Here is a 22,185-nt window from a genome sequence, read left to right on the forward strand (position 1 = left end):
ACAGTAGCTGACTGAAAATCCTTGTCTGATAATCTCAGTTGGTACATTATTTCATGATTGATATCTGTTCCCTTGAAACTGGGTGATATTTTCTTGACTCACCATACGTTGAATAATTCTGGACTATACCCCAAACACTGTGAATATTACATTGGGGAGACATTATTTTATGGTGCCAAAGGGTGTTGATGTTTTTTGTTTTCGCCAGGTAATGAGATTGTTTAGACGCAGACTTCACACTGTCACTCCTCTGAAGAGCAGCAGCTCAGTTCTCAGCTCATTCCTTAATGCTTTAGCTGCAAACTGCTTTCAGTGTGCCCACACATCCTTGGTTTTGGGGAGATCCAGAGACTTAGGCTTCAACACAGAACTCTGAGTTCATTTTCTCTGGCTCTCTCCTCTATGGGGCTCCTTCCCTCTCTGGTGACAGTTGTTATTCTGGGCTCGTTTTCCTTTCTGGTTCTTGCAGCCAGAATGGTGGTAGGCTTTCAATTGGAATTTCAGCCACTAGAACTGTGGCCACCCTCAAGACAAAACCACAAAAAACTTGTGAATTTACTCTGAGCCAATTATATGCTCCACATTTTGACTCCTCTCCAAAATATGCAAAGTTTATACCTAAAGTCCTCAGATAATTGTTTTGTTTGTATGTTGCACAGTTATTACTGTTATTTGTAGAGGACTGGTTTGCTCAGTACTCATTCCTCATTGTAACATAAGCTGAACTTCCAAACTCAATTTTCTTTTGTTAACCCCTCCATTCTTTTGAGGATTTCACCATGGTTTTCTAGAGATGTCTTCATCACCAATCCAGTGACCTTTCCTAAAGTTCACCTTCTGCTTAATGCTCATTTGACAGTTTTTCACCCTAGTGAGCAGCTTTTCTTTCTTGATAATCTTTTGGCTACCAGTATAATATTTAGGTTTTCTTAAGTTCTGGTGCTTTCACTGGTCCTTATTCTTCCAAGACTAAAAATGAGGGTATTCTCTAAGATTAAGACATGAGGGTACACTGTTCTTCCCTCATTATACACCTTTCTTATTATTCATTCTCATGTTATGTCTATCGAGTAGTCATTTCTTAAAGTCTATCTTCAGGCTCACCGTATCTCTTGATAGCCACTCTCAATTTTCTTTGAATCCAATATATTTTTACATACTCTGTTCCCTATTGTAGAGTACTACATTTTAATATATAATGTAATGACCATTTCCTTAAATCTGATTAACACTGCTAATCTTTATCTTCCTTTATTAATATAAGGCCATTCTCCTTAGCATCAAAAAACCTTAGAGAAAAAACCTTAAGGAAACTGAGATTAGGCTTTCCTGGAATAGTAAAATTCAAGACAAAGCTAGAAGTCTGATAAAATGCTACCAACTTTTTATTTTGCCAAGAAAAAGCTTAGTAAAAACAACTAACTATAAAGATTTCTTATCTTTTTCATATAAATGAGAAATTGAGAGACTTCCTTGGTGGTCCAGTGTCGAAGACTCTGCACTCCCTGAGGAGGAGGCCTGGGTTTGATCCCTGGTCAGGGAACTAGATTCCATATGTTGCAAATAAGAGTCCACATGCCGCAACTAAAGATCCCACATGCTGTAAACGAAGACCAAAGATCCTGAGTGCCACAACTAAGACCTGGTGTAACCAAATAAATTTTAAAAAAGAGAAAAAAAAAATGGACATTTATCAAAAAAGTAGAAGGGAGAGTTTTAGATTTAGCTTTACCAAAAAGTTTTCACTCTGTCCTCAGGACAAGATAAGAAACAAGAGCTGGGACAAGAACAGGGATTCTGTGACTGCAACATGGGAAAAGAGGAGGAGGAGAGAAGGTTCAATGAGCAGCATCAAGAAGGAAAGCAGGGTTTACTGTGGCAACTGACCACCCAGCAGGGATATATCCTAAATTACACTTTCAGGGAATCTGGACAAGTCAGTGAGCCCTTGCAGCATTATTTGGATGAAATGTAGAAGGAAACATAATACTGAAGAGCAATTAGAGGTAGAAACAGCAGTGGGTAAACCCATCCAATATGAAATATAGAAATCACTACTGATAAACAAAAGAGGAGAGAGAAAACAAAAGATAGCCACCTCAGAATTATTTGGTTTTCCAAAAGGAACTTAACAGAGAAGGAGAAAAACAAATCACATTTAATAATGGCTTAGAGAAAGCCCAGGAACTAATTTACAATAGTTTTATTAAGATTCTAGGATCTTTCTATTTTAGAGCAAAGTATCAAGTATATGGAAAGATGTTTAATTGACAAAGAAAAAAAAAAATCTTTCAGGGAAAAAGTCAGCTTTCATAACAGGGCAAGAATGCCTTAAGCAAGCAACAAAGACACTGAAAGAGCATAACATATTGGCTACAAATGATAAATTAGGTGTGCCAGCCCCATCTCTTCCCATCAAATTCTAGCAATAGCTTAAAGAAGACTACAAATTCAATAAGAGTTGTTAAAGTAGCAACTTTCCCGGTGGTCCAGTGGTTAAGACGCCATGCTTCCACTGCAGGCCACAGAGGTTCGATCCCGGCCTTGGTCAAGATAAATTAGGGATGAATAGAATACAGTAACTCTGTGTTGTGGATTCTGGAGAACAGTAGGAAAAAGAAAAATGGGAAATGTAAGAAAGCATACAAAAGTGGGAAATAAGGGGAGAAAAGCCACATTTGAGATAACTTTGCTTAGAAGTCAGAGAAAAAGATTTAAAAAATAATATGCCACGTCTCATTATCTTCTCCCCTCAAAATTTATTTCCAGTATAATAACAAAGCAAAACCTAAAACTACATATTAAATTAAAAACCAGAGGCTCACCAAGATTAATATAGAGAAATCTGTTGTGTTTCTTTACATTAACAATAAAGTCTCAGAACTGGAAAGTATCAATAAAAGAATAATCCCTTTTAAAATCACATCACAAAATAAATAAAACACTTAGAAATAAACCTGATCAAGGAGGTGAAAAACTTATATGCTGAGAACTAAAAAACATTAATAAAGGAAACAGCAGATGATTCAAGGAAATGGCAAGACATTCCATGCTTTTGGATTGGAAGAATTAATATTGTTAAAATGGCTGTACTACTCAAAGTAATCTACAAATTTAATGTGATCCTTATCAAATTACCCATGACATTTTTCACAGAACTAGAACAAATAAGCCTAAAATTTATATAGAACCCTAAAAAAAACAGAATTGCCAAAGCAATCCTAAGAAAAAAGAACAAAGCTGGAGGTATAACGCTCCCAGATTTCAGACAATACCACAAAGCTGTAGTAATTAAAACAGCACTATACTGGCACAAACAGATGGATCAACAGAACAGAGCAGAGAGCCCAGAAATAAACTCACACACCTACAGTCAATTCATCTTTGAGAAAGGAGGCAAGAATATACAATGGAGAAAAAAGAGTTTGTTCAGCAAGTAGTTATTGGGAAAGACAGAAATCTATTAAGTTAGAACACACCCTCATACCATACACAAAAAATAAAATGGCTTAAAGACTTAAATATAAGACATGACCCCATAAAGCTCCTAGAAGAGAACATCGGTAAAACATTCTTTGACACAAATCATACCAATGTTTTCTTTGGTCAGTCTCCCAACAGAAATAAGACCAAAAACAAACAAATGGGGACTAATCAAACTTATAAGATTTTGCATAGCAAAAGAAAGTATAAACAAAAGGAAAAGATAACCTATAGAATGGGAGAAAATATTTGCAAATGATGTGACTGACAAGAGCTTAATTTCCAAAATATACAAACAGCTGACACAACTCATTAACAGGAAAAAAAAAAAAAAAAAAAAAAAAAAAAACCCCAATCAAAATATGGGCAGAAATATATATGGAATTTAGAAAGATGGTAACAATGAGACAGCAAAAGAGACACAGATGTAAAGAAGAGACTTTTGGACTCTGGGAAAAGGCGAGGGTGGGATGATTTGAGAGAACAGCATTGAAACATGTGTATTACCATATGTGAAACAGATCGCCAGTCCAGGTTCGATGCATGTAGACAGGGTGCTCAGGGCTGGTGCACTGGGATGACCCTGAGGGATGGGAAGGGGAGGGAGGTGGGAGGGGAGGTAGGATGGGGAACACATGTACACTCATGGCTGATTCATGTCAATGTATGGCAAAAACCACCACAATATTGTCAAGTAATTAGCCTCCAATTAAAATAAATTAAAAAAAATATATGGGCAGAAAACCTAAATAGACATTTCTCTAAAGAAGATGTAAGATTGCCAATAGGCACATGAAAAGATGCTCAACATTATTAATCATTAGATAAATGCAAATCAAAACTACAGTGAGGTACCACCTCATACTGGTCAGAATCAGTTCAGTTTAGTCACTCAGTTGTGTCCAACTCTCTGCGACCCCATGGACTGCAGCACGCCAGGCTTTCCTGTCCATCACCAACTCTCGGAGTTTACTCAAACTCATGTCCATCAAGTCAGTGATGCCATCCAACCATCTCATCCTCTGTTGTCCCCTTCTCCTCCTGCCTTCAATCTTTCCCAGCATCAGGGTCTTTTCTAATGAGTCAGTTCTTCAATTTTTACAAGAGAAATTTCAATGTAAATATTAAAATGATTTGGATATCAATTTTTTTCTTAGAGTTTGTGATATATTTATTATGACACTTTGGGGAAAACTTTAAAGAATAAACTTGTTGAAAGCAACCTTCTAATTATTATTCTATCAGAAAGTTTATAAACAAAGACTAATCATCAAAGAAAGTAATATAGAAGTGTTATGTATAAAAAGAAGGCATATTTGATCCAATCTCTAAAAATAATACCAGGGGGAATGGAACATTTGCTCTGAGAAGGCAAGTTACTATACACAAACACATTTTCTCCAACTCTTTGTAATCTCTAGGCTAGGCTGTGATGTGCCATTGTATAGTGGACATTTCTATCTAATAAAAGATGAATCAAGCCTTAATGGAATAAGGGAGATATATATATATACACACACACACACACATATATATACACACACACACATATATATACATACATACATACATATATATATATATATACTTTTTTCTTTTTACAAAAGTAAGAATGTAAGAAGTCATATTTTTTTTAAAGTTCCTCTCTCAGGAAAGGTATGGTATGTTTGGTGATGTAAATCTTATTTTATTTTGTCATGGAAATCACTTGATAGTTACCTATCTTGACTAATGGTCTAATTTCTGTTCAAATAATAAAACAATATTTATCATATACCTGTATATGATAACTTTTATTTAAAAGCATTTACTATGCATGTAAAACCAGGTACCTGATAATATACAGCAACCTAGCCCACAAATAAATCTAGTTTAAGAGACTTACAACAGAGAAAGTATCTACAGTGGTGAGAGAAGCTATGGGGGCTTGAAACTCAGATGGAGATCTCGAAGTGAGAAGTGCACTTGAAGTCCAGAGTATATGAGATATGAACAATTCAAGGATGGAAACCTCTCAAGGCCATCCAAGACCTAGACTTGTGAGGCAAAGATTTTATAAGCTACAGTGCCTGCCAAAATTGTCACACAATAAATGGAGGAACACACCATGGGTAAATGTCTCTCACTGAAGGTCTACAGAATAAAGAAACAAAAAGAAGCACTATCCTCTGAAGTCATGATTATGTCATTTAAAAAAGTTTATAGTAAATGAAATTGGTTTTTCAAAACCCTCAGTTTTAGCTGTCTGTTTATTTTATGTTGTCCATAGTAGCCTGGAACAATATTAGTCCTTGCCTAGAAATTATTCTTTTTCAATTAAAATACTGTACAAAACTTAAGTTTACATGTCTACGTATATACTATTAAGATATAAGCAAGTTAAGAATTTGTTTTTTTCCCCCCTACTTAAACTAAATGTTGAGTGCCTGATCAAGCCTACCTTTAGCTCATTGGGAATATTTATTTCTAAATTAAGGTTCTATATATTTATCTGTGGGCTTCCCTTGTGGCTCAGCTGGTAAAGAATCTGCCTGCAATGCAGGAGACCTGGGCTCGATGTCTGGGTTGGGAAGATCCCCTGGAAAAGGGAAAGGCTACCCACTCCAGTATTCTGGCCGGGACAATTCCATGGACTGTGTATAGCCCATGGGGTCGCAAAGAGTCAGACACCACTGAACAACTTTCACACATATTTATCTGTACCATAAAATGATAATTAGAATTTCATTTTGTCATGTAATTAGGGTTTCATATTGTCTTATAATTTGCTTGTTATTACTATGGATCTGCAAATCTTTGTTTCCCCAACTAGGCTGTAGCTCCTTAAAGGAGGCAAATTTTACCTCTTTTTTTTTTTTGGTATTCCTATCAAAGACTAGCAAAACTGGGAAAACAGAAGGGAGTTCAATAAATACTTCTTGTCTAAGTGACTGACAAGTTAATTTTTAGACATGAGTTTTCTTCAAACATGTCATAGCTTCTATATATACCTGCAATTGCCAGGTACAGCATATCTTATTTCCTTAACGTTAGCTCTGATGGCAGCTCCACGCTCCATCACTGTTTTACTATTCTGAACCTACAAAATTTTTCCTGCTCCTCAAAACTACCATATATTTGCTGATCTAATCACAATGATAGCTACATTAGAAATTTGCCAAGTGTCTAACTAGCATCTTTCAGCAACAACTGTGTTCTTTGTGTTTTTAAACTTTTGTTTAAAGTAAATACCTCAGATGAAAAAAAAGATGCATAAATAATAAATTATGTAAAATCAGAAACAAAGCATAAAAACAGCTGTTTCTACACATGAATACATGGTCTCTAATTAGTTAAAAGTTCAAATAAACTCATACAATATCTACTTTGTATCCTGGATCCTAGACCATTCAATAATGTCTATTTGGTTATTAAATCAGGACTTTAAGTCAGAGGGCAGTTTAGAGGTATTGAATGAATGAGAGAAAAAATTTACTAATATTGCTAAATTCTTTTATGTATTTTACATTATTGCTCTCTATATTGTGTCAAAACACTCTAGACTTCTGTATAACTTACACACACACACACACACACACACACACACACACACATAAATGTAAAAGAAAGATGACAAAATTTTGACACACCCTATACACCTAGGATAACATTCACTTTGACAACTGAAGTGGTTCCTAAAGCACTATTACAGAAAATTTCGTTTTCAAGATCATAAAAATGACCCAGGGGATTTTTCTGGCAGTCCAGTGATTAGGACTCTGTGTTTTTACTGCACTTGGCCGGGGTTCAAGTCCTGGTCAGGGAACTAAGATCCCACAAGTCATGTGGTGCAGCCAAAAAACCCCCCAGTATATTACAATCCTAGCTTTTTTACAAAAGCAAATTAAACAATGCCAATTTGTATTTACATTAAAATACAAAATTTGCTAAGTAATAACTGCCATCATGACATATGTTACTATGTTTGACAATGGTATCCTGCAAACAAGATTGTAGTCTTTGCCAAGAATAAGTATATGTATTTTTGAGTGATTTGATTCTTTACAATTTTTAATTTTCACAGTAATAAAATGCAAGTTTCTTGGTTCTCTAAAGCACTGCTCAGCTAATCTCCCCTGAAAGTCTATATTCATATTAGAATTTTTGAAACTACTCTCAAGATAAATAAACTATGATATTTCTTTCCTCTGAGATGCATAATAATAGAATTCAGGAAGTCAAATTCATTATTAAATTCTGACAGATTCCTTTACCTTTCATTCATATTTATCACATGGTGAATGAAGCACTGTGCTGTCCCCCCACACACTTGATCTTTTTGGTACCCTCTTCTGTACACCACAATCTACAATCCCTGTGATACTTTTAAATACAGTAGGTCTACAAAAACTTCGATAATATTTTTTTTCTCAAGAGGAAGAACTTATTTTCTTATCTCTGGAGCACTTAGTGATTCATTCCTAGTAAAGCAGAATAAAGCAGAGGCAAAGGTGATTTTAGAGACTAGATTTTAGAAAGCACTATGGCCTCCTCCTTGCTATCTTATATCTCCTTCTTTCTTAGTCTGAGTAAGATACCTGTCAGTGTGATGAGAGGCCTGTGTGGCCAGGCCTCTTGTCAACAGCAATCCTGAAAGTGGATCCTCCAACCACAGAAAAGCCTTCAGATGACTGGAAGGCCTTGGCCACATCTTGACTTCAACAACATGGGATCCTGAACCAGTACCACCCAGCTAAGTCGCTCCTGAATTTCCGATTCACAGGAAGTGATAGTTGTTGCTAAGTACTAGGGTAAATCTGAGGTGGTTTGTTATATGATAGATAATATAATGAATTCTATCTCATCAAGAAACACTGTACAAACTACTGTGGTGAACAAGAAGTGAAATTCAGGTTTTCTTTTAAACTGAGGACTTCTCCCCTAATGTCTCTACACTGTAAACAGAATACTAAGGGTCATTCAATGATACAGGTTCTGCTATCTTGACTTTTCATATCCTTTTAGAAATCAAAGGATTCTTGCATATTCTTTGTGTAAAAAAAGTGAAAGTGTTAGTCCCTCAGTCATGTCTGATTTTTTGTGACCCCATGGACTTGTGGCTGTCAGGCTCCTTGTGTAGGATTACCATAAACAGAGACTGAACTATAAATTTCATATTTCTCAAATACAATTTTCTAAAAGGTCCTCTTTTCCCTTCACTCTGTGTCTCATTTTCCAAGGCAGCCATAGTTGACATTTATTATAATGTCCAGAGATCTTTCCCTTTTCAAATACGGTAATCAAATCCTAAACAAGATAAATATTCCTCAAAACTACCCACCAAATAGGAGGAGGAAAGGGCTGTGAGTGGTTAGTAGCAGCTTCCTTCTGTTATTGGTTGAAAACATTTCTGTTAAGTCACTAATTCATTAGAGACTTGGCCAACTGATCAGGAATGAAATCAATTAAGAGTTTTTTATAACACAGAGGACTATATTCAATATGATAAATCATAATGGAAAAGAATATACAGAAAAGAATGTTTATAGTATATGTATAACTTTGCTGTACAGTAGAAATTAAAAAACAATGAAATTTAGTTTCTGAGAAGGGTAATAAGCATAAAGTCACATTGAAAACAGGAAAAAAATTGTAGCACTATCTTAGCCATTTCTGAATACTACCTGCTAGGTTTTATCTTGTGTATACATGCATACTTTTATAAAACTGCAAACAATATGGAATTTTTTCATTTTGGAAAAATCTTAAATGTATCCATACAATTTAAAGTTTTTAGGAAAGAATTTCACTTGTATTGGCCAAAAGTGCATTTAATTATAACTTAATAAGCATAGGCCAACATATATGCCAATGGAAAAGATTTTAATTTCAACTGGCCAGTATTTTTCTAAATTAGGTCTAAGGTTTTACAATGAATATATATCTAGCTCTTAAATACTCATAAATCCAATTTATTCATTCCTTTAGAATATATTTGTTCTCTTTAATCCTTTATATGTTTAGTGCTTATTAGCACTTTGGCTCTAGATATATAAAAGGAGATGAAAAAACTGAAATGGAAAATTATTAATTTTTATTATAGTACAAAAAGACTGAGTTGAAGAGCTATTCAAAGTATTAAATACATGTGTGTGCTCAGTCACTCAGTAGTGTCCGACTCTCTGCAACCCCATGGACTGTAGCCTGCCAGGCTCTGTCCATGCAATTCTCCAAGCAAAAATACTGGAGTGGGTTGCCATTTCCTACTCCAGGGGATCTTCCCGACACAGGGATCGAATCTGCATTGCTTGCACCTCTTGCATTGGTAGATGGATTCTTTACCACTGTGCCACCTGGGAAGCCCATTTTTAATGTATGTGTGTGCTCAACTGTGCACATTAAATATACAGTTGTCAAATATAGTAAGGAGAATTAAGAGAACTTGATGAATTTTAGATTTATTTCTTATTTGAAGCTTTCTATATTTTCCTCTTATCATCTGTCCACAAGTATAATCAATGCAACATTATTAATTTTTTGATAATAAGCTACCTTTGACATGATTCCTGTTATACTTAATTTCAGCTCAAGTGTTCATAACTGACAGATGCTAAAACTTTCAAATAATGACAAATTATCCAAATTAAAAATAAACTAAATTAGTAACACATCTTAAGAGTTTTTCACATTACCCCTTTTGTTCTAATCAAGATTGCTATTTTCAAAAATACCTTCTATGTATTTTGAACTGGAGATATTTTATTATCTTCAAAGATATTATAATTAGAATAAACATAAGAATTGTGACTAAAAATTAATAGTAAATCATGACATTTAGAAGTCCTTGCAATAAGAAAACGGTCTGCAAATATTGCTTACTTAAGCACTACCTTTATAAGTCAGCATTTTATAGTAGTTTAATGATTTTAAAATGTACTTACTAGGCTCTATCATAAAACTGTATTCTAAAAGTCAGAATCACTGTTTCTGAATTTTATGTTTGGCAAAATAAATCTAAACATATTCCAGTGGCATGGTTTCTTGTGTTTACTAGCAGTTTTAGATAAATGGAAATTGGCGTTGAGGGTGAAGAGAGCTCAATGATTCAAATAAAAAACTAATATTGATTCTTAATAAAGAACTATGAACTGAGAGATACTGTAGGAAATTTTTCATTCTAAAATTTTTATTTATAGGGAAGTATCAAACAGGATTTCTCAATTTGATGTTAAATAAAAACAAGATAGTCTTAGTTCTCCCCATTTTTATTTTTCTTAAGAAAAATGTACCCTTCCTGCATGTATTTTTCTTTTATTATGCATTTATGTTTCTATAAATGATGTCATGCATTACATTTTAAAAAAATCTAAATAAATTATTCCTACTTTATCATTTTGTAATCTCCATTATTTATTCAACAGTGCTTTTGAAATCCAGGTATAGTAATATGTAAATATTTAGTTTACTTTTTCTAAAATGTTTAACTGTAATGATGTACCACTGTGCTCCTGATGGGTGTTCAGGTTATTTCTAACCAAAGTACCATGAACATCCTTGTGCATATCTCCTCTGCAGATAAGCAGTATTCATTTTTACACTGCTTCAATGAAGACTTTTGCTTAAGCTAGTCAGGTGGGTTTTGTTTTTTAATTAAGCACAGGCAAATGAAAAAACAAAAATGCTATTTTCTAGCCCAGAATCATCTGTGTATTACTATATTATTTTTATCTTTCTTTGTTAAATCTTTTATCTCTTTGGTAAACACCTGTGACATAGACAAGTAAATACTAGAAAATAAGAAATTTAAGCCTTTATTTTACGTGGAAATAGTGCTTCAAATATATTTAGGAACATGTAAGTTACTTGCTTGTATATAAAGAACTTCTGTTTAGAATTCCAGAGGTGGATTCACTTCAAGAAAACAAGATGAGGAAGATTTGTTATATACTAGCATTTAAATTCTACTTCTTGTAATAACAGTGTCAGGGTTGAAAAGAATTTTGTCTGCTTTCTCCAACTTTCCTGCCCACCCCAAATGTAACAGAATATTGACTAAATAATTCAGAAAGTCTGATTTCTCATTTATTTCCTTTAGGGAATAAAATGGCAGCACAGTCTACCTTTGATTCTTTTTCTCTCGGTATTCCTGATTTTGCTTTATCATGAGGCTGATCAAGAGTCAAATTATTCTTCCTTGCTTCACTGTCTTCAAGCAGAGGAACATAGCCACAACTGTTATCTGTAAGACAAAAACCTCTTGGACCTAAGTAGGAAATCCTTGTTTTGGGTACCACTTAGAAAAGTAAAAAGAATATACACCCAAACCCCTAATTTTAAAGAGCACAGATTTTGAGCTATGGGTTTTAAAAATTCTTTAAATAATAGTTACTGTAACAATTTAGATTTGCCCACTTAGATTTTGGCATATTTGATTCGTATTTTTAAATTTTCATTCCTAATAAACACACAAAATTCCTATACTTCCAGTATCAGCAGTATACAGAATCTGTAGAATTTAAAAACTAGAAGTATGCCGTTTGTATCTTATCATCAGCAACCACAACTAAATTTTTATTTAAGAAATATATTCAGGTATGCATTTGTTGTTTATTTATTTGAATAATGACTCTATGCTTATTATTAAAAAATCAGAAAATGCAGACATGCTGAAAAGAATAAATAAAAAGCTACTCACAGTTTTTATCATCTGTGAATGATTCCTATTAACATTTTGGTTTATATTTTACCAGAATTTTTATTTTTCAATACATATAAATTCACAAGAAACAATTTTTTTGCATAGATAAAATTACATGTTTTTTATCTTGCTTTTCTCATTTTGCTATATATGATGAATATATCTCATGTTTTTAAGTGAACACCTATTATCATCACTTTACTTGGCTACACAGCTGTTCACTACGTGAATGACTGTAATTTAATGGTTGAACATCCCATTATTAGAAATTATTACTGTGATGAGCATCCTTGTAATATATACCTTGAGTACCTGAAGAAATATTTTTTATGATACACTCTTAGGACTCAAATTTTTGGTTTAAAAGGCACACACATTTAAAAAGCTTTTGCTATTTACTAAAAAATTGTCTTCTAGGAAGTTTTATCAACTTAAGAGTGCCACCATATGGTACATGTGGCTGTCCACTTTCCCATTTCCTGCATGTGTTCATTTCCTAAATAAACATAAAACTTAACTGCACCACAGTTATTAAGATACCAGAAATACTGAGAAACACAGGAGAAATAAAACAGAAAAACTTAACTTCCGTCTTTCTTTTCCACACAGGTTTAAGAAATACTTAAAAATTTAACATGAACATACCTCGACTGGAATTCACAAGAAGTAACTGTGATTGTAGCTTGTCAATAATAGTTTGTTGAAGTGACAGCTGTTCCTGTTGCTCACGTATTCTCTGCTCATAGTTTTCAGTCTGCTGACATAAAAACCAGTTAGCCTGATATTTACTGATAGACATGTACATACATTTAATGTCCATTAGTAATTACATATAGGTATGAGTTACCCATATTGCCATTTCCCAGGTACAGGGGCGTTTATTTACGAGCTAAAAACAGGATTCAATCATGTACTTATAATCATTACAAACAAAAGTGATTTAAAACACTTTAAGCACTGTAAAATTTTAAAAATCACCTTAAAGAAATTTCAGTTAAGAGCTCAATGTACAGTTCTTGGATAAAAATTGTAATTTAGAATTTAATCTGTAATGATAACAAAAAAGCATGAATGGTAAAATGGATGCTAAAGTTATTCTATAAAAATACTAACTTTAAAAAATTAAGATTTCATGTTCTTAAAATAAATGCACTTTTGAGTTTATTTTTAGAGTACAAAAACACAAAGGAAGTAGTTACAACTAAAACACTATGAAATTCAAAGGTACAAGCACAAATTATAAAATTACATTGATCAGAAACTTCTAAGATTAAGATTTAAGAAGTCAAGAAACCACATGGTTAATTTCTAATGGACATCTTAAATACCACAATTTCCCTTACATTTTTTAATCCAGTCACCTTACTACTATTACAATGGCTGTGAGAATTAAGCAATGAAAGAGTCTATGGCCATATCACCCTGAATGCGCCCGATCTTGTCTGATCTTGGATGCTAAGCAGGGTCAGGCCTAGTTAGTACTTGGATGGGAGCAGTGAAAGAAGACACAAGTTCACATTTTGCAGCACACAAATGTTGCAAACCTGATATATGAAAACACTTCATTACAATGATCAAATTAGCACAAAGTCTGAAAAATATATAACCAAAAAATAATAGAGAATTCTTTACCAATTTCTATCACTAGAACACATAAATGACTAAATTGCAAATTCTTTGAAATATGAAATGGGGTTCTAATAATCTTGGAATGTCCTTCAATAGATACTATATATTTGATTTTAAATTGATTCTTAATCAATGATCAAAATTAGTGAAGCTCTAGTATTTTCAGAGATCTACAAACATTAAGTGCTTTATAAATGACACAGCTGTTTCTAGAGTCCCAAAAGAAATTAGCTTAAGAAATGAAAGCAAAATAGCACATTTTCCCAAATAAAAGGTGAAATTTTGTATTACATTTTAAACATGAGTAACTGACAAAGCTGGTAAGTAATCCAAGTGGTGTTTTGTCTTGCATGTTTCCTGAGGGTAGTCTCATGTAACTTGATATTCCTATGCAAAGTAACTTATACACAGGACATATTCAGTACAAGCTTATTGAAAAAAAAAAAGAATCCAATTAAAATAAAATTCAAGTAAATTCTATTATTATAAGAATGAATCTTTTGAATCTGTCTGAACCATACATCCTATGACTAGGAGTGTGATAATAGAACCTTGGATACCAAATTCCAGCCTAGGGCCAGGCTTCCTAGAACAAGACTTTTTCCTACATAAATTTGCATCCAAGCCCCTAGAAAGAGTGGGTGGGTTGACTATAAGAAGGGTTTAAACCTCTAATGCTAATTCTGTAGTACTTTAAATTTGCCTGTCTACACAGAGCTACCAGGGCTGAGGAATCAGCAAACATGCCTGATATTATGGTTTGTTCTATCTACTTTTGTGTATTTAGAACATCCTCTAAAGAACTCCAAGCTTTTCATAAACATTAACCAAAAATTATCCATTCTTTCACTATTTTTTGATAGGTATATATATTTTACTATCCAGCATTAAATGACCAGTACAAAAAGCTTATTAAGGTAGAGACACACTCAGAATAAATGTATAAGTTATTCAAACCTCAGCCCATTCTCTATCTATTACATATTTGTTCCCAACCTTAATGAAAAAACAAATGACCTGTATTTTCTTTTGGAACCAACTCAGAAAGCCTCTGCCAGGTAATTTTCATCTTCTAGTTTCTGGCTTAAAAACATACTTTAGCACATCTCCATATAATGTATTATAATAAATGAATAATGCTGAAAATGTTTTCATTAGCAGGGAAAAAAAAATCAAGAGATTAACAATTTCAAGTTGAAGTTTTCCACTATTTAGTAAACCACTTAACAAAGTACTTTATAAACTTAAGCAAATTCTGTAATAATTTAAAAAACTGATACTCTGGAAGTATAGCAGGGGAAATAGAATAGCAATAACCCATGTTCTTTTAAGTTCTTTCCACACACTTTCATTATATCAATTATTAGTCTAGCCTAATTGTTTATATGTATGATTTCTCTTTAGACTATGACCTCCTTAAGGACAGAGACTATTTTCTTCTGATATCTCCAGAGTACCTGGCACATACTGAAATGCTCAATAAATATTAGTCAAATAAATAATCTAATTAAGTTAAGAAAATATAAGAGAAATAGATATGTCTTCAGAAGTTAACCTGAAGGAACGGAGATAAGGTTTTGCTTACATTTCTGAAGAAAAATAGAGACAGTAAGTAAATAAGACCAAAGAAAATTAAGTCTCAGAAGATAGATGTAAAAAAACTGTCCATGTCTGAAGATTTTTTTTCATTTTTCCTTTTTTTGGAAAAAAAGGGAAGCTTATACTGTCAGAAAAAAAATTACTAATTTGAGAAGAGAAAATATTTAGAAACAGTATAAAGACTTTGACCACAAAGCCATGAGAGGGAAAGTCCAGAAGAGGATATTGTATCAAATTGGGAAATAACCAGCAGAACTGAGTTGACTTGCTATGTTTGGAAACTAACAGAAACAAGAGGCTTTTCTTGTTAAATGCTTCTTGTTCACTGAATAGATGTACATAAACTTATTATCTGAAAACTCCTTTTAAAAGGTCAGGTAATTGTTGCACTGTCATAGTATTCACATAGACAAAAATCAGTACAATTACAAAGCAAGTACATTCCAGCGCTACCAAAGACCCTACAGAACAGAAAAATTACTAACAACCACATTGAAAATGTACAACAGCAATGTCTTGTCAACACTTCTGTACAGAGCACAGACATGACAGCTAAAACAGACAGAAGAGAAGATGCTTTTGACAGCCAGTGTGTGTGAATGATTCTTTGAGTCAGATGGCAGCAACAAGTTACCAACTAGGAGATCTGCATGACAACTAACCATCCATCTGTATCAAACACCATCTGGCCAAGATGACTCTGGCTTCTGTGTATCTGACACTCCTTCCAATTCCAAAGACTAGCAAAACAAGTGGTCTACCAGCATCTAAAGAGGTAAACAGGTACTGAGGTACTTGTGCCAGAATATACTTTATATCCTTTCTCAGTGTTGAAAAGCAAAACTTGTAACAATGGTGATCAAATACAGCACAGACCTTGAATTTACTAAAAATGGTTGTCCATACACTCTCTTGACTATCATAAATAAAGCAAAAAGCTTATCTTAAGAAAAGTCCCTTTATCCTGGCAAAATTTCAATCCATCTTTAAAATTAAGGCAGCATATTTTCTATAATTTCGGACATACAGCTACTCAAGTTTTCATGGGTTTCATAAATATTAAAATAGAGTTCTATAAACTGAATTTTTTTCTATTGCTGACATTGAAAATTCTCATTTTTCATATTTTCCAAAGCACTTATTTCCTAAATGGGAAAAAAAGGTCAAGTGTCCTCAGTCATCCATAATATTCTAAATAGGTCAAACATAATCTCTCTCATCCTCAAGAAACTAATCCCAATATTCTGAGAAATACCATTTTTTTTCTTCCAAGAATAAAAAAGAATAGAAATTTAGTAAATATTGAATGGATTCAAAGAAAATGTTTAAAAACCTTCCAAACTATTTCAAGATTAACAAATAGAACGAAAGCTTTATTGAAGGGTTTCCTTGGTTACTATAAAAACTCTCAATAGGGAACTCCATAGTTCATGAAGGAAGATAATTAAATATTAATTATTCCAATACATAACATTTTAGACAAAAACTATCTTGAAACTGGTAAACTAAAAACATCAACTTAAATTTTAGGTTAAGAAAAAGAGAGACTGCATAGGATTAGCAACTGGAGATCTGATTTCTACAGCTCATTTCTAAACCAAACTCTGTTATATCCTCCTATAACTAGGGAGTTATAAATCCTGCCCTCTCCCACCCTCCTGATACCAAGACTTATCCAGGAGATCTGCAATCTGACATTAGATTATCAATCTGATTATCTACTATTAAGTGATGGTGCTGTCACCAATTTCTCTGTATGCCAAATGGTAAACTATTTTTACTTTACAATATTGTGTTTTGGTACTAATTAATTTACTTAGGTTCTTTGAGCCTTGGTTTCTTTCACTTTGAAATAAAAATAATATTTACTTGAAGTATTGAAGTAGATGGCAGGTATAAAATGTATGGTATGTAGTAAGCTCTTCGCAAATGTTAGCTCCTTTCCTGTAATAATGAACGAGGTTTCTACATACCATTATAACATGTGTACATATGTCCATTAACTAAAGCTCTGATTATCATTGATTATCACTACATATACAATTTGTCACCAGACTTACCACACAACCATCCCATGCTTTATGCCAGTTTTTTCAATTCTTCTTATAGTTCACTGTAATTTAAGACTCAGAAGCTTTTTCTCTGAAAAATCAGTGTGGTATCTTCATTGAATCAAAAACATTCTATGAAGCAATAAACAAATAAATTAATTAATAAACAAACTCTGGTTGTTCAAAGTTTACAAAGAGACAAAATAGGCTCAAATTGATTAAGAAACAAAATGGTTGTTAAAAATTACAAAAGTAGCACATTTGTTGAAAAGAATGCAAAAAACAACAAAATGTCCACCATCACAACCATATCAAAACCTCAGATGTGTACAAAGTAAAAAAATCACAGTCTCTTCCTTTATTTTACCCTCCATTCCTCCTTAGAGGTAATTCCTATTGACATTTTGGTATGTGTTCTTTCAAAACTTCAGCGTACATGTGTATGTATCTTTTTAAAAAATGTGAATTGTTCTGCAACCAAATTTTTCATCAACACATTATTATATGATCATTTCACTGACTACTATGCACCAGAATCAGAGAGCTTTATTTTCCCTATTTCACTTAAAAGCATTAAATTAACCTCCTGAGATAATTTCCCACATTTTATAGATGAGAATACTGAGGCAAAGAGCTAGAAAATAATCTGCTCAAAGTTCTCAGTAGGAAGTAGAGCTGGGATTTGAATCCAGGTTAGCCTGACTGCAATGCCCAAGCCCTTTGAATAATCACCATGACTAGATTCGATAGCACCCCACTCCAATACTCTTGCCTGGAAAATCCCATGGACGGAGGAGCCTGGTAGGCTGCAGACCGTGGGGTCGCGAAGAGTTGGACCCGACTGAGCGACTTCACTTTCACTCTTCCCTTTCATGCATTGGAGAAGGACATGGCAACCCACTCCAGTGTTCTTGCCTGGAGAATCCCAGGGACGGGGGAGCCTGGTGGGCTGACGTCTATGGGGTTGCACAGAGTCGGACACGACTGAAGCAACTTAGCAGCAGCAGACTCACATGAGTCTATCTAGCTCTGCCAAGATCCTCTTTTTGCTATTTACTCTCTCCTTGGATATGTAGATGACACCACCCTTAGGGCAGAAAGCCAAGAGGAACTAAAGAGCCTCTTGACCAAGGTGAAAGAGGAGCGTGAAAAAGCTGGTTTAAAACTCAACATTCAAAAAACAAAGATCATGGCATCTGATCCCATCACTTCATGGCAAACAGAAGGGGAAAAAACAGAAACAGTGGCAGATTTTATTTTCTTGGGCTCCAAAATCACTGTCAATCCTCAAGGAAATCAACCCTGACTATTCATTGAAGACTAATGCTGAAGCTGAAGCTCCACTACTTTGGCCACCTGATATGACGAGCTGACTCAATGGAAAAGACCCTGATGCTGGGAATGACTGAGAGCAGGAAAAGGGGGCAAGAGAGAATGAAACGGTTGGATGGTATCACTGAATCAACAGACATAAGTTTGAGCAAACTCTAGGAGACAGTGCGGTCCATGTGGTCCCAAAGAGTTAGACAGACTTCCAAATTGTCCTTCCAGCAGAACTCTCCTTTGAACTCTCTATTTATGTGGCCAAGAGCTACTGAAAAAGCATTTGTTATTTGTAGCAATGGGAAGAAAACAGTAATTTAACTAGGTTAGTATAATGATTATGAACTTAGAGGAGTCAGATAAGCTCAGTTTTTAACTAGGTTAGTATAATGATTGTGAACTTAGAGGAGTCAGATAACCTCAGTTTCAGTATCGATTCTGCCACTTATGTTGCAATATTGATTTATTTCTGAGTCTCAGGTTCTTCATTTGAGAATGGGGCTAATAATGCCAACTTTGTAGGGCTGGGCATATTTACATGTAAAGGATGTGACATTTATAAAATATACTTATTCATAAAAAGTTAATTCTCCTTTCTGCTTTATGAAGTAATATGAATTTAAGGATTGAAGGAGCAAAAAGAATACAATTGGTTCAGTATTATCTGGGATTACCTGGCATTTTAGTATGGTCATTGCAGATGACACCATCCTTATGGCAGAAAGTGAAGAGGAACTAAAAAGCCTCTTGATGAAAGTGAAAGAGGAGAGTGAAAAAGCTGGCTTACAGCTCAACATTCAGAAAACTAAGATCATGGCATCCGGTCCCAACACTTCATGGGAAATAGATGGGGAAACAGTGGAAACAATGGCTGACTTTATTTTGGGGGGCTCCAAAATCACTGCAGATGGTGACTGCAGCCATGAAATTAAAAGACGCTTACTCCTTGGAAGGAAAGTTATGACCAACCTAGACAGCATATTCAAAAGCAGAGACATTACTTTGCCAACAAAAGTCCACCTAGTCAAGGCTATGGTTTTTCCAGCGGTCATGTATAGATGTGAGAGTTGGACTGTGAAGAAAGCTGAGTGCTGAAGAATTGATGCTTTTGAACTGTGGTGTTGGAGAAGACTCTTGAGAGTCCCTTGGACTGCAAGGAGATGCAACCAGTCAATCCTAATGGAGATCAGTCCTGGATGTTCATTGGAAGGACTGATACTGAAGCTGAAACTCCAATACTTTGGCCACCTCATGTGAAGAGTTGACTCATTGGAAAAGACCCTGATGCTGGGAGGGATTGGGGGCAGAAGGAAAAGGGGACGACAGGATGGGATGGCTGGATAGCATCACCGACTCGATGGACATGAGTTTGGGTAAACTCCGGGAGTTGGTGATGGACAGGGAGGCCTGGCGTGCTGCGATTCATGGGGTCGCAGAGTCAGACACAACTGAGTAACTGAACTGACTGAGGATAAAGGCTATCCTGTGAAGAAAAGCTAAAAACAGTCAAGTTTTCATAAAGACTCAGGTCCTTAGACAAACAATTTAATGTCATGGTGGCAGCAGTGTCTAGGTATAACAATGGAAAATTTGGTATCGAGAAGAACACCTCTCAGGTCCCAGGGAAAGTGAATATACTTGATGACCAACAGGACATTAGTAGCAGTGTCAGCAATCATCCTTGGAAATTTAAGTGAGATAATTTAGGATAAATAAAAGGCACTATTATTCCACACAGCAGCTTATAAGACTCATTACTCTTTTAATATGGTATAGGTGGGAAAAAATAAGAGGATGTATAAGCTCAGGTCTGACATTCAGTAAAATATGGCTTTTAAGTGACAATGACACATATGGATCTAGAGCTCAGAGGGTACATCTGGAGTACGGAGATAAATTTAGGAGTTACTGTCTTAAGTATCTGAAGCCATAGAAGATGAAATAGCTTATACAAGAATATAAAGTAAGATACAACGAAGGGCTTGAATAAGTCTAATATTTAGTGGCCTGGTGGCAGAGAATAAACCTACAGAGAAAAATGAGGAATTGCAACCCAAAAAGGAATGAGAAAAATCAAATATGGTGTCTGAAACATTATGGAAAAATAGTGCTTTAAGGAAGAGGTAGCACAAGAGATACAATCAGTTATTAAATGGAATAAGGTAGTTTTATATGTGTGAACTTGAAAGACGATCAATGATTTTAGGCAAAGAAGTTATAGATATGAAATCCGTGGTCAAGCAATTTTTTTCAAATCATAGTTCTACTAATTAGTGGAGTGCTTGTTATTTCACCTTTTTGCACTTCAGTTTCATTTGAAAAATTTAAATAACAACTTACTCATAAGAGCCATATAATAATTAAATGAGATGACTGTAACACTTTGCCAAACATAAGCCTCAATAAATCTTAGTGATGATGATGGTGAAGATAAACATAGCTTTAAAATTTTAAAACCTTTTTCAAATTAGCACAACTCCATTTTTGAAAAGATATGATTCACATATTCTGAAAGGATAAAGGTATGTTATTATCAGTGGTTACCTCTGGGAAAGAGGGAGAGGACCATCACTTCATACTCTGTATATCTTAGATTATCTGCATTTTTTTCAATAAGCATGTGCTGCTTTTGTAATTTTAGCTAGTAATATTTTTTAAAAATCACTTACCTGTCGTATTTGTCTTTGTCTCCTTTATTGATTTGGAATACTCGGATGTCTTTGCTTGACAGAATGTTCTAAAACGGATGCAGCACACTGACTTTTCACAGAGGAGCTTCTGAACCTTAAACTGAAGTGAACTAGAAGAAACGCTGTGAGAACTGGCCTGGAGTGCGGGCAGCTGAGTGGTCAAGGGTGGGCAAGTATAAACTAATGAATGACAGGCTAATAGCAGCAAAACACAGAGAACCTATGCTAAATTTTTAGTAATAGATTTTTTTTTAAGTTTGGTAAAATAAATATAGCATATAAAATTTGCCATTTTAATCATTTTTAACTGTATAGTTCTGTGGCATTAAGTACAGTCACACCGTTGTACAAGCATCACTACCATCCATTTCCAGAGCTTTTTCTTTTTCCCCAACTGAAATGCTGTCCTTTTCAACATGAATTCCCCACTCCCTTCCCCCAGCCTCTAGGAACCACTCTACTACTTTCTGTCTCTTTGAAACCAACTATTCTATCCATTATATATATATAGTCTTTTTGCATATTGTATATACATATACAAAATGTAGGAGAAGGCAATAGCACCCCACTCCAGTACTTTTGCCTGGAAAATCCCATGGACGGAGGAGCCTAATGGGCTACAGTCCATGGGGTCGCGAAGAGTTGGACATGACTGAGCGACTTCACTTTCACTTTTCACTTTCATGCATTGGAGAAGGAAATGGCAACCCACTCCAGTGCTCTTGCCTGGAGA

General features: G+C 34.5%; 1 protein-coding gene across 2 annotated transcripts in view; it reads right to left on the reverse strand.

Annotated features, from left to right (window-relative positions):
- The window catches only part of TANK (TRAF family member associated NFKB activator), a 79,432-nt gene that overhangs the window by 18,078 nt on the left and 39,169 nt on the right, over positions 1-22,185 (reverse strand). Inside the window, exons 3-4 of one of the 2 annotated variants that reach the window (XM_055572427.1) lie at positions 12,806-12,914; positions 11,583-11,701 (exon numbers count right to left, since the gene is read on the reverse strand). In XM_055572427.1, the coding sequence (XP_055428402.1) occupies positions 11,583-11,701; positions 12,806-12,914 (228 nt within the window). Of the gene's footprint in view, positions 1-11,582; positions 11,702-12,805; positions 12,918-22,185 lie in introns of both variants that reach the window. The other variant, XM_055572426.1, reaches the window with a different exon arrangement.

The sequence above is a fragment of the Bubalus kerabau genome, chromosome 3 (genome assembly GCF_029407905.1).
Source record: "Bubalus kerabau isolate K-KA32 ecotype Philippines breed swamp buffalo chromosome 3, PCC_UOA_SB_1v2, whole genome shotgun sequence".
Lineage (NCBI taxonomy): Eukaryota > Metazoa > Chordata > Mammalia > Artiodactyla > Bovidae > Bubalus > Bubalus kerabau.